Here is a 13,367-nt window from a genome sequence, read left to right on the forward strand (position 1 = left end):
AAGTGACTGTACCTGTTGAGTCTTTCCAGCACCGAGTCATCTGCCAATGAGATCTCATCCATGAGGAACACTCCACCCTCCCTCATGGCCAGCACCAGAGGACCATCATGCCACTGAAACAGCCTGCTATCCTCCCCATCCGGCTGCACACAGTTACTCAGTTATTTTCCATCTCATAGAATTACTTTTTCGAAATGATATCTATCTTAATATTATTCTTTTTACCCCCAGTTCAACTGCTTTCAAATCCCGTACCTGATGCGTATGTCTGACAGGTCGCAGGCCGCCCAGGAAATCAGACGTCTCCATGTGCAGGTGACAGTTGACTGAAAAAAACTTCTGGCTGGCCAAAGCAGCAAATAGCTGGCAAATTGTAGTTTTTCCACATCTGAAAGATATGAAAACAGTGCACACTCATGGCTTAGTCAAAGTCAGATATACACCAACAGAATATTCATATTTTATATATACTTACTACACATATATATATATATATATATATATATATATAGTAAGTAGTAATAATAAGTAGTTACAGAAAGCTTTCTATTTTTACAATTGGGTAAAATTGCCATCTCACTTTGATGCCTGTCTTTAACATTTTGTTTTTAAATTAAGCTGAATGCCTTTTTCCCGTATGTCCACTGTATTCAAACACTTTGGTAACATCTGTTGCCTCCTTAGTAGCTAATAAATTTCACATACCAACTGGTTATGTTGCCTCACTTTTCTCCAGCTGGAACATGGGTTATAAAACAACACCATGGTTTTGAATGGTTCCTGCACTTACCATTTATTGTTGTGTAAAATGTGTGACACTGAATATTTAATTTTTTTAATTGGTGCTCTTCATTCACAGATGTACCTCATCATACAAGTTGCACATTTCTTGTTTGATTTAATGGTAATTCTTATGCTGATGATCCATATTATGTCCTAAAATTGTGTGTATTGCTGTCTTCCTTATTCAATCCCAATAAATGCACTTGCAGCAAGTTAACACCCCCCCCAGAAAAAACCAACACACAAAATTCTTTACTTATACACACCTGTTACATACACATATACACATTTCTTACCCAGTGTCGCCAACAAGCAGGACAGACTCCCCGAATCGAAGTGCCCGTCCCACCAGCACAGCCAGTCTCTTCATGCCTTGTGTCCACACCACATGTCGAAATTCCTCTGGAACTCCAGCAATGCTGTCGATGAAGGGACCTGGAGATCAGAGTGTTAGTATGATACTGTGTGTGATGTTGTGTTCATGAGACAAGCACCACAGCATAACGAACAGGTAGAGGAAACCAGTTTGGGTTTAAACCTGTGACCCTCCACTGTGAGGGCTGCGCATCTAATGCCACCCTCACACAAAATTTAACCGAGACAGACTCATTTCCAAAGTCAGAATAAAATCAGGGGTTTTTCTCATGCTCCCAAGATCTTGCTCCCAGTTGGTCCTTCAACTGACCGAAGACCATCTGCATTCACATTACTAAAAGAATTATACCACTGAATGTGGTCCAATCAAATCTCCATTATGGTATCAATCCATATTGAGTGCCTTCACACCTGCCTTGACCCAACACAGAGCTGTTCACTTGTGATCAGATAACCTGACACCAACAATAATAAATTATTTAGGTGCGACTGGCTGAGTTAAAAAGGGGTTATGGTTAGGGATTTGGTTGTGGTTGGCATCAAACTAAAGAGTAAAGAGTAAACAGTTAAGTAATACTCACTGAACTGGCTGGTCACCTGTTTCTGAGAGAACAGGTTTTCAGGGTTCACTGTCCTCTTGAAATGCTTCTCCAGAATGGACAAGATGATGGCCTCTTCTTCTGGCTTCCGGACACGCCCTGCCAGCAGCATGTATCCTGATGCAGAAGACACAGACTTTATTTAGGGTTTGACTGGAGTAGAGATGTCAGCTGGGTAATTTCACAGGGATATTTGTCAAGCCTCACCATCATCAGCCAAATGCTGCAACCAATCCTGAGAGGCCTCCGTCTGCTCCTCCAACCTGTAGCGGTCGGCCCAGCGAAACAGGTCTCTGAGGGTAATGAAGCCATGTTTTCCCGCAAACACAGAGGAGCCCCTGCGTAAGGACTGAGCAGGGAAACAAAAGCCCACAGTGTAGTCAGGATTGTACAGGAAAGAAAAATAAAGCAAGGTAAACAAAAGTGTAACATTACCTGGAGGTCTTGCATGACCTTGACCAGTTTGGTACAGTAAGATGGAGGCAGATGGCATCTCTGGTTCAGGATTGTCTCCAGCTCAGCACTGGGCAGATCATCAAAGTGTAGCTCCACAAAGCGATTCCTGAAAGCCCTGGAGAGCACCTGAAGTCAGGTGGAGACCAGTTAGTGAGGGTGAGTAAATTCAATTTCATGCACTGGCAGTGAGAAGAATTCTAACTTTATTAGCTTCATATGGCCTGCAGAGTCATTAAATTATGGTATAGTAATACTTAATATTTAATTGTACTGCATTTTATTAATAATTAAAAGGAAAAAAATTCAGAAGCTGAGTGTTTACAGCACTGTTTTACAGAGCTCTTACTTCACTGTTTTGCAATAGTATCAACTCACAAAGTTACGACAATCAATAGCTTCATTTTTTATGATATATTTCAAATTAAGTCAAAATAAAATCAGCATAACATTTAAAACAAAATGTGGATCAAGCTACCAGTTATCTAACAGTTAGCTACTCTGTGATTGAGCTAAATGTCACCAGTTATCAGCAGCCTCTTAACCATCAAACACTGAGAACAAGGATAGATCCAACCACCACGACTGAGTCTTGTAGTGTGTTCAATGACATCTGGACAATGTTCTTATCTGTGTGTTAAATTGAATCACTTGTTGTCATGCAGTGCGTGAAGTTCAAGGGTTTCCAATGACTTAAGCTCCAAAATCTTGAGCAGCAGGACCTCAGTTTAATCAAGGACCTCTTATGCTTAATGAATTATGTACCTTTCTACCACCATAGAGTCCAGGGGGATTCTGGGTAGCAAACAGTTTGAATCTGGGGTGAGCCTTGATAACCTCCTGCGTCTCTGCCACAAAGAGTTCCCTGTTGTCATCCAGCAGTCTGTTGAGAGCTTCCAGGACGTCAGTGGGGGCCAGATTCAACTCATCCAGGATGATCCAGTAGCCTTTCCTCATGGCGTCGATCAGAACACCTGGAGCAGATGCAAGCAAACGACATGTTAGACTGAAGTTATGTCAGAATTCAATACTAGACGGAAAAGTTGCTGGATTGCATAACAATGTATTATGTATACTGAAGTCAGTGTGAAAGATATTTAGATATTTAGTTTTAATGATCACTAAAATAAATATGTACTTTCCTTCATTATTTAACCCTCAAGACAATTAACAGAAAAATTATGTTTTCATTATGACTAAAGCTTTTCTCAACCCATTTCTAAATCTAAACACTGAGTTGATTAACAATTAACGGAAACCCGGTGAACTGTTTTGATCTCTTCTTCAGATCATAAGGAAGGATGTGATCCTCTCTTCTGATTGGTTGAGTGTGATGGAGAGATCAGTGAAATCAGATTTCAGTAAACACTCAGAAACCAATATCCTGCAAAGGTTGGATGGTGGGTCCATGTGGACTGGATTTGGAGGTGGCAAGTGCTTTGTTGTGGCATCACAAAGTTAAATAAATAATAATTCCTGACAGCTGCCTTTAATGTTTAATTTCGAAGCAGTCTGCAAAGATTGCTCTTCGGACTGAGACCTTTAAAACTTTCACTGAATTAATATAGAACCCATTCAATATTTTTCAGTTTAGCCTAAATGGGACCAAGAAAAGCTAAATATTATTAGCAGTCCTGGATTCATATACAAGTATCGACACATTTTTGTACAGGAAATTGCAGCAATGTTTGATTTACAGGCCATAATATTTACATTTACATTTCCCTGGAGACAGACCTGTATTTTTTCTGCCCTAATTGTTGATATTTGCCTTTTTAATTCTAATCTAGACATACAACTTTGTGATATTAACTTCCAGTCAAAACTTGACTTGCATGAGTTTCCAACGGGTACTCCAGTCCCCCCCCCATCCAAAGACACGCGTGTTTAAGTTAATAGCTGACTCGAAATTGCCTTTATATCTGACTGTGAGTGGCTGTTCATCTCTGTCTGTCGTGTACTAATATGTACACATTTGTAAATTTGTGAAATCAGTGATAGTGTCTATTGAAAAAAAAAATATATATAAATAAAAATAATAAAAACATCTGTCATCTGAATGAGTCCTTGTACCCTCTTTGAACACCAGCTTTCCCCTGTCATCTGATGAGTAGCAGCCAATGTACTCCTGGATGTCGGTGTGCTCATGGTTGTTGATTCTCACACACTGGTTGCCTGTGGCTGCTGCCAGCCAGCAAATCAAGCTTGTCTTCCCTACAGACGTCTCCCCCTGTATCAGCACTGGGTGGGTTCTGTGAAGCCAGAACATAAGGGGAGAGAGAGAGGCAAATGAGAGGGCAGACAAACAAGTCATTACTTCAGTGTAGATTAAAGCTGAGTTCACCAAATTGACCCTGAAGAGGTGAGTGCTCAGTCACGTAGCAGCTGGTGTTAAAGGATGGGTGAGATTTTTTTTTTAATACTGTAAATTGTGCTTTCTTTATTTGAATTATGTTCTTATATTACACTAAACTTCAGCAAATCCTCAAATGATTTATAAACGTTAATGGTAACTACTCACTCATCTTACTAATAGGTTTCTACCACTGGAAAAGGTAATCTTATTGAACTTATCCCTTTTTCTAATGCGTTACTATTATTTACAAAGAGTTAAGAAGGTAATCAGTAATCAATATGAGCAGTGATAAACCATTCAGAAATCCTTTATTAATGCTTGAAGTGGTACCAATATTTAGAAAATTATGTTTTGTCAAGGAATTTTTGGACAGTTTCTGTTCGTGTTTGGCATTACAACATGTCACTGCCCTCGTGCACATAATCTCCAAAGAGAGATGGCGTTCCCAGCCCATGCAGAGGCCCGACCCCAGCTCCAGCCAGCTCTTTGTGTTGAACTGAAACTGACATCAGCAGTGGAGCTGCATCATATCAGCCTCAGACTGCATTAATAAAAACTCTTAGGAGATTGGGATGTTATCTGTCCTTAACAGAAGCCAAAGAAGCACATAAAAACCAGATTGCTTCCTGCCTGCAGGGGAATTCAGTCAAACCACATTTTGTCCTCATGCACTCATAGCTCTGTCCACATGGATGTCTAGACACTGACAAATGAACTCATTGATTTGGGGAAAATCATGATCAAGTGTGAAGCTGGACAACACTTTTCCTACCCTGCAGATACCACTCTGGCCAGGTCGTGAAGGTTGAGCTTGACAGAGGTGGTGAGGATGTAGCTTGGGTCTAGAGCTGGCTCCATCTCACCCTGGGACACCCAGTAGGCTTCCACCTCCACACAGGGTTGGCCTGATGGTGCTGGGATGGGCTGCAAAAAAGATGAGAAACATTTTGCAATCCACTCACAAATTCAGCGGCAAATATACAGAATTTACTGTAAAGCATGGTAGGACTTTAAAATGAAGGTAGCATAAAGTCGTACATGTTTGAGACATTTGGTATTTCCCATCAGGATGTGCTGACACACCAGTTTCTGGACCACAGGGTGGGAGCTTCTGTCCAACTGAGTCAAGAAGCTCAGGCAGAAACCCTGTAACATCAAGCACGGTCAAAATAAACTTGGTGAGACACAGAGGTGAAGGGGGTAGGCCTGGATGGATATTCTATAATCTAGCATAATTTTTAATGGTACTGAATCAATTTTTTTTTCTTGCAGTCTACCCTTGTGTCACTTCTCTTCTTACTGTAAAGTGTGCTTTAACATATGATAATACAGTAAAATATAATAAAATAATTATATATTGTGAAATAAAACTTAAAATATAATTATATGATAATCACTACAGTTTAGCATTCTGTTCCTTGGGCCAATTTGATGCATAATAATTAAAAAAACAAAACAAAACATAATTTATGACAATGCAATGATTTCATAACCCATATTACAATTTGAATACCGCCCGAAGCTCTGACTGGGGTGAAATTTAAACAACAAAAAACCACCGGCATGGTACGATGACACTGGTGATGATCACTGATGAGTTCAGTGAACTAAACCTTTAAAGAAACCATTTCTCTCTCCCAGCCCTACCTCATAGAGTGAGCGCTGCACACTGTTACAGGGGTTTGCTGCAACATATTTTAGTGCCCTGCACAGAGTCCGCAGGCTGTAGTGGGGTCTGCGCCCAGTCCCATCAACCAGGTGCGAGCTTGCTTCTTTTCGTACCGCCAGGTAAAAACTGCAGACAAACAATCAGCAGAAACATTAAGAATCATTTGGAAACCAATTTGAGGGGAGATATTAAAAGGTGATATTAAAAAGTGTAAAAGTGTAAACATCTGTTATGTATTACGGGACGAGAGAGGGACGGGAGTGAGTTGTTACAGTCAATCCCAACCTTATGATTCCACTGATGACATTCCTGTGTGGATTCAAATACTTGAGGTAGTCTGAAACCAGAATCCGCAGGTCTCCCTCATTCTCTAGCTCGTCCACATACAGCTCAGTGAACCTGTTATACGTTAAGAGAGAAATGTGAGGTTTTATTTTACTGTCAATTTGATCTGCTTCAAAGATAAAATAATACATCAGTGTGTTCACCATTTCATTTCGCCTCCATATTTTCTCACCTGTTCCTGAGGCCCAGAGGCAAGTTTCTCTTTCCCACATCAGTAGCTGGATTCATGCAGGCAAAGAGTCGGAAGTCTGGATGGCGAACCAGGGGCTCTTTGGTTTGAAAAATAAATAAATAAATAAACAAACAAAACAATATTATCAGCACTCTCAGGTATACAACTAAATACATTCAATCTCTCATATTCTTTACCAGTGTCCCCACGGTCCAGCAGAACAAGAGATCCACTGCTGCCCTCCAGGAGTCCACTCAGACACTCCAAGGTCTCTGCTGATGCCAGGTTGATCTCATCTAGCAAGACCCAGTGACCCTTCTTAACTGCCTGAGCTAAAGTCCCCTACAGTGGAACAAACACGTGGGGTCAGAACAGACTACACGAAAGACCTAAAAGGAAGAAGCATGGGTTGTGCGCACCTAACCATAAATGTGCCCCCCCTTAATAAGAATTTAAGGGCTTTACCTCCACAAAAGCAAAGACCATGGCAGTCTCACAGGCTCGAATCTGCTGCTGGGTCTGACTCAGTTTTGCTGCTAATGCCTCCCACTGCTCCTGTAGCAAGGAAGCTGCACAAACACACCAAATGCTAGTTATTTATTATGCAGTAGAGAACAATACTATCATAGTCTAGACTTTATGGGGCACTACCATTGGATTTCTCCTGCAGCTCCTTGGTGAGGGCAGACTTGCAGACGTGGTCCATTAGTTTGAGTAGATCTTGCCAGCGTTTCCCCCTAAAGCAGGTCTGAACGTGACCCAGGAAGGTCAGGTTCTGTTTCCTGGAGTAAGTCTGCGAGAACAGATCTTCAAAGGCCTCTCGCAAGGGGAGTAAGATCTGCTTATGGTCTACTGGCTTGTACCTAGGATAGATAGGAAATATTCAAACTAGTGTTGAGAATTGTGGACCCACTTAATATTCTATATTTCTGAAAACACTGAACATCAATGTTCATAAATGATGTTCAAGTTAGTCCGGCAGTGGAGTGAAATCAGTTTTGTTTTCTTAATACAGCTGTCAAAAGTTTTTCATCGTGTGTTCAGTGTCACACACGCTCTCACAGAGCTGCTTTCAGGCAGTTTACTCATTTTGTTCAGCCATTTTCTTTGTTTTAATTTGTAAGTAATGTGAAATGTTGGTGTAAAAATTTTGAAAGCAGCTTGTGTGAGTCACTCACCCTCCAAGAAGATCAGCGGTGTCACTCTGCTGGTTCATGTTTACAACATGCAACCTGTGTCCTAGATTGAACACACAAGAGAGCACATTTGAATCCGTGCACAGTTCAGCATGTGGACAGGAGAAATCTGGAACCCAGCTACCAACTTTAGTGGAGCTCCCCTGTTCCATCTGTGTCTATTTATAAACCTGTGGATACCTGTGGCTCTGGCCAGGTGTTGCACGGTGGAGGTCTTTCCAGTTCCTGTCTCTCCCACCAGAAGAGCAGGTTCTCCTTTGAAGACACACACCGCCAGCTGTTCCAGCAGCACAGCAGACGGGCGAGTTGCGGCAAATGTCTGGTTTTCTCTGTTCATAACAATAAAAAAAAATCCTAACAATTATAACATACTGAATTAATATTTTTTTAAATCCATCACTTATTCTCTTGTATAAACACATTCAATAAACTGTAAGTTGACACCTGTTTGGAAAATATGCTGTGTTAAGGTACGCTTGATTTCTTACACTCCACAATTAAACCTTACAATGACTCACACTTTGAGAGCAAAATCAGATACTTTTTGCAGCTGGTAATCACAAACGCTAAAAGGTAGTGCATTACTGTGAAAGGTAGAGAAGAATTGTAAAAGTCAACCAGTAATATTTCTCAATAAAGTTTGCTTGAAGCTGGCAGCATAGCATTATAGCAGCATAGTAGACCTTCTTGCTGTTTCCTCATAGCAAAAAGGTTGTGGGTCGATACCCAGACTGTGTGGAGTTGGCATGTTTGGCGTTCCTCTGGATACTCAGGCATCTTTACACAGTTCAAAGACATGCATGTCTAGGTTGATTGGTGACTCTAAATTGCGGAGTGTGAGTGGTTTTCTGTTTCTGTATGTTGGCCTTGTGATCGACTGGCGATCTGTCTGGGGTGTGCCCCGTCCTTGTTTTCATGGCAGGATATTGAAAGTAATTCTGACTAAATTCATGTTAAAACATAAGAGTATAAGTACATAGCATAAGAGTAGCACAGTGAAAGAACTGCCTTGAAGAAGTCAGTCAGACTATATTATGTCAGTTTCACCGATATATTCACGTTGTTAGCATTAGCCACCATACAACACAAATGAAACACATTGATCTCAGTTTTCGCGTGCTATAATAAAAGTTCATATTTTGCTTTACTCTAAAGTTTAACACCCAGTCATATTGGATTTAGGAACGAATCAATGTGAATATTTGGGTGTCTCCTGATGGCCAAGCCATTAGATGGCTTTGTTTACCATAATGCAGTTTCTGATCAATGCAATGGTGACTCCATGCAGCATCAGGGGATCTATTTAGTTCTATCAGTGGGTGAATGTTGGCACACCAATCAGCTCATGCATATATGGTGTAAACAAAGGTCAAAGGGGGTAGGCAGGATGTCCCACTTACAAACTCAGCTGTACCGCCTCTGTTTGCTTTCGGCACAGGGTCACTCTGCCTACAGAGACCTCCAGCTCGGTCAGGGAGATACCAGGTTGATACATCTGGCAGAAGTGCTGGGCCTGGAGACAAACAATAGCAAGAAATCTAAATTACAAGATGTTTTATGTTAAAGATGTTGATCAGCCCCCAAGTTCAGAGAAAAACACATATATACATATAATTACAGCAATTCTCGGTTGAAGACCAAAGGCCTGACGTTTTCTACACTTGGGATGGGATTACCATAAAAACTGAAATGTGCATTGCAGATTTGTGAAACTGCATATTTAATAGTTTTTTTATTTATCTAATTTAAATTCTTCAATTTATTTTTATCTGTTTTTTTATTTACATTTTTTGGCACATATAATTAATCTGTTTGTATTGCGCTGGGTTAGGAGATTGATGGTACTATAACACCATAATAAATATTGGGCTTTTTTGAAGCAGAACGAATGGGGATGGGACAGTCTTTGTTCAACTGTATCAATGCTTTATATAACAGTATTAAGCCCTTGAAAAATCTTTTTGTCCTGACCTTTTCTTTGGAAATGTTGAGCTTGCTCCCGATGATCTCAGCCATTCGCAGTCGAGCTTCCGGTTGAGACAGCATGGCCGTGAAGCAGTCGAGAGCCTAAAAGTGAGAGAGAGCAACATCAAATAATGAAAATAGTAGAAACTGACACCAACTCACACATTGGGTGGGATTAAGAATTCATTCATTCATTTAAAGAGAAGGTATTTCAAACCAGTATAAATTAGCAATGGTTAGCAATTAGCAATTAATTAATACATTCTCTGGCATCTTTTTGGAAAATATACTATCTCTTTATTTTGTTTGCTTTTTCAAAAATCCACCAACCTCTTGGAAGACATGTTGTGCTGTGCCTGAGGAGGTGCTGTCAAAATTGATACTGATCCGCTCACACCATTTCAGCAAGTCCCTGAAGAAACATAAGGAAGATAATGAAAGGGATGTTCATGTATTCATGTATTTTCATGTGTCATTTCTGTATTGATTGAGGAGGACCACAACAACAAAATAAAAAATATAGTTTAGAATAATGGCAGACCAATGTGGACAGAATTAAACAAAATTGAAGCCACAGAGCCAGAGAGAGCCTTTTTAATCCACACATTCTTGACCTTACTTGAGGTAGTTTATCAAAATTCACATATTTAAGATATAAACAAGTTACAAATTGTTATGAAGCAATAAAACACTAACCATACTCAGCCACACCCCAAACCCAATTCACCTGAACCAACCATCCAATCCTGCAGGATTTGGTTATGCAATCTGCTATATTCAGCCAGTCGGTACAGAAGTCAAGATTTTATCCTATGATTGGCTCACTGACCTGTCGTTACTAAAGCTCAAGGAATAAACCAGAGGTAAGAGAAACTACACTGAAATTCTTTTGAAATTCTTAAAGATCTTAAAACTGCAGATAAAGTTATGGGACCTTTAACACCAGGCATCTTAATGACCAGCATAGATGCACTTTGCAAACCAAGTAATTAAGTATTTACACAAATCCATTGTGAGAGAACTGTTTTACGTTTAAACCTTCCCATACACAGACTCGCCTGTGGCTGAAAGGATGTGGAAAATTCTTAATGCACCAAGGCAGCACAGCTGTGTCACTAAAAGGGAAGGTGTTTATTAAGCTGTTACCTAATAAGGTTGTCCTAGTATGACTGGGTAAATCTGTGATTTTAGCCCATCATCCAGAGGACAGTCAAATCAATAATGTATTGAACATGACAGCAACTAGTGGAAAGTTAATTTTAGTCTTAGAGGTTGCTGCTGCAGATTGACTGATAGCTTTGATCAAGGGGGGTGGGGTCTGACAGAAGATTGATCAAGGGGACTAAAACTCTGTTTTTGCCATCACTAATGATGAGTGTGAAGATGAAATGCTGCTGTAATGTATAAATATGGGCAGATAAGCACAAGAGCCAAAGTGCATCAGTCATCTATGTGCTATTCAGTCACCAACAAAGGTGTAAACTTCAGTTTTGTGGAACTGTCAAAAATGTACATGTCTATTGTTGTATAGAGAGCTAACACCTACCAAACCATTTGTAGGTAGGATTATCTACCTTATTTAATATTTTCCACAAAATGTACTGATATTTGCCGATAGTGATATTGCTAAGAAAACTGTATAAAATGCATAACAACAATATAAAACATTGCAGATAAAAACTCAGACCAACCAGGTGAATGGTAAGTAGGATGTAAGGCTTAGCTGAGAGCAGTCATTACTCTGTTGTGGCATCACAAATTACAGATTTCTGGTGGTTCATTGCAAATCTCAGTGGAGGCTGTGCTAATTTCTCTCTGGACAGAGCGCTTGATAGTTTCACAGCACTTGACCTGATTTATAATCAAAGAACAAACACAGGTCTACCTTTACACCATGTAGGACTTGGGAAACCTAACACAAAAGGAAGTGAAGAGAGAGTAGAGAGAGTAGACAGAGCCTTGAGCCGGGTCTGACCTCAGAGACAGGGCTCTTCCCTCCAGTGGTGTGCTCTTGTTCTCAGACTTGTGCTGCTGGGTGTCATCGGGGGTTTGGAGGCTGCCTGAGTCAGTGTGCCTCGCCCCGGTCAGCTGGCAGTAGATGTCCAGTAGACGGTCTGCCACCACTGTCAGCCCAGGATACCTGCTGATGATTACCTACATGCAGAGAGAGAGGGTGAAATGATAATGCTAATCACAAAAATTTTATTATATCAAGCAGTTGAAGCAGCTGCATTGATCAGAAAAATTCAATGAACTTCAGGCAATTCCTTAGAACATATTGACAACACTCACCTTCTTCAGCTCCTCTCGTGTCATGTTTCCCATCTGCAGCTTGGTCCAGTACTTGTCCAGCAGTACAGCATGAGAGTTCTGTGGTTTGTGCCAGCTGCCACCACTGTAGTACATTCTGCAATTTACCAGTATTATTCACTATTTTATGGTATTCGAGTCTGACAGCTTGTTATTTTTCACAAACAGAAATACAATAATCATCTCTACTTTATTCAGTGGTTGGTGAGATGAAAAAAAAAATCATACATGTAATATGTAAGTGTGTGTTCTTATTATTCTGAATCAGAATCAGCTGGCGGTGTGGTCGTTAGCCGTCACCTCACAATAAGAAGATAATGGGTTTGGTTCCTGGACCTGTGTCCTTTCTGTGCGGAATTTGCTAGTTCTCCCCATGTCTGCGTGGGTTTTCTCCAGGTACTCCGGTTTCCTCCCACCGTCGAAAGACATGCATGTGTAGGTTAACTGGTGATTCTAAATTGTCCGTAGGTCTGAATATGAATGTGAGTGGTTGTTTGTCTCTATTTGTCATTGTGTGTTGGCCCACATTTATTTGGTCATAAAAGGAATCTGATTTCTTGTGGTTGTCAACATATATACACACACAGACAAATGTTCAAGAGCATACAACGATAAATAAACATATATAATAAACATGTTTATGTTTTTGTAGGCTAAATAAACTAGGTAATGACCTAGTTCAACATCGATTATAAAGCAGGGCCATGTGTGGACATTGGATAAAAAGTGATTGCTGTTGATTACTGATCGAACCATAAAATCACTGTCCTCTACAAGTATCACCCCAGTGTGACATTACTTCTCTTCACAGACAGCGGGCAACATGTGAGACATTGAATATGTAGCAGGATAGCCTTCGGTCTGTCCTTTCCCCCTCCCTTTTACTTGATCCACATCAGGTCTGGGTCCGTGGTGCTGATTGTAGGGCAGAGCAGCCAGCATTATAGCTGCGCTCTTTTTGTCTCCCCCGGGGTTGGTGTCCGTGTGTGGGCGTGGCACTTTGTGTGGTCTGAACCGTGTGACTGTTGGCACAGCTCATGTGCTGGATCTCCTCCACCTCAGCCAGGACTCTACTGCTGTCTTGTCTTGTCTGTTTCTAAAGTAAAGGTGGCTCTAATCTGGTCGTGGCTGTGAAATTGCCACA

At 40.7% G+C, this 13,367-nt stretch overlaps 1 protein-coding gene across 2 annotated transcripts in view; it reads right to left on the reverse strand.

The window, feature by feature from the left end:
• The window catches only part of mdn1 (midasin AAA ATPase 1), a 55,016-nt gene that overhangs the window by 35,985 nt on the left and 5,664 nt on the right, over window positions 1–13,367 (reverse strand). For both annotated transcript variants that reach the window (XM_029496017.1, XM_029496016.1), the window contains exons 9-31: window positions 12,206–12,320; window positions 11,889–12,067; window positions 10,244–10,325; window positions 9,920–10,015; window positions 9,349–9,461; window positions 8,129–8,277; window positions 7,931–7,991; window positions 7,404–7,615; window positions 7,218–7,321; window positions 6,950–7,094; window positions 6,753–6,849; window positions 6,521–6,634; window positions 6,214–6,361; window positions 5,605–5,712; window positions 5,339–5,490; window positions 4,284–4,462; window positions 2,976–3,184; window positions 2,193–2,339; window positions 1,965–2,106; window positions 1,740–1,874; window positions 1,080–1,218; window positions 256–388; window positions 13–143 (exon numbers count right to left, since the gene is read on the reverse strand). In XM_029496017.1, coding sequence (XP_029351877.1) covers window positions 13–143; window positions 256–388; window positions 1,080–1,218; window positions 1,740–1,874; window positions 1,965–2,106; window positions 2,193–2,339; window positions 2,976–3,184; window positions 4,284–4,462; window positions 5,339–5,490; window positions 5,605–5,712; window positions 6,214–6,361; window positions 6,521–6,634; window positions 6,753–6,849; window positions 6,950–7,094; window positions 7,218–7,321; window positions 7,404–7,615; window positions 7,931–7,991; window positions 8,129–8,277; window positions 9,349–9,461; window positions 9,920–10,015; window positions 10,244–10,325; window positions 11,889–12,067; window positions 12,206–12,320 — 3,090 coding nt within the window. The remainder of the gene's footprint in view (window positions 1–12; window positions 144–255; window positions 389–1,079; window positions 1,219–1,739; window positions 1,875–1,964; window positions 2,107–2,192; window positions 2,340–2,975; window positions 3,185–4,283; window positions 4,463–5,338; window positions 5,491–5,604; window positions 5,713–6,213; window positions 6,362–6,520; window positions 6,635–6,752; window positions 6,850–6,949; window positions 7,095–7,217; window positions 7,322–7,403; window positions 7,616–7,930; window positions 7,992–8,128; window positions 8,278–9,348; window positions 9,462–9,919; window positions 10,016–10,243; window positions 10,326–11,888; window positions 12,068–12,205; window positions 12,321–13,367) is intronic.

The sequence above is a fragment of the Echeneis naucrates genome, chromosome 24 (genome assembly GCF_900963305.1).
Source record: "Echeneis naucrates chromosome 24, fEcheNa1.1, whole genome shotgun sequence".
Classification (NCBI taxonomy): Eukaryota; Metazoa; Chordata; class Actinopteri; order Carangiformes; family Echeneidae; genus Echeneis; species Echeneis naucrates.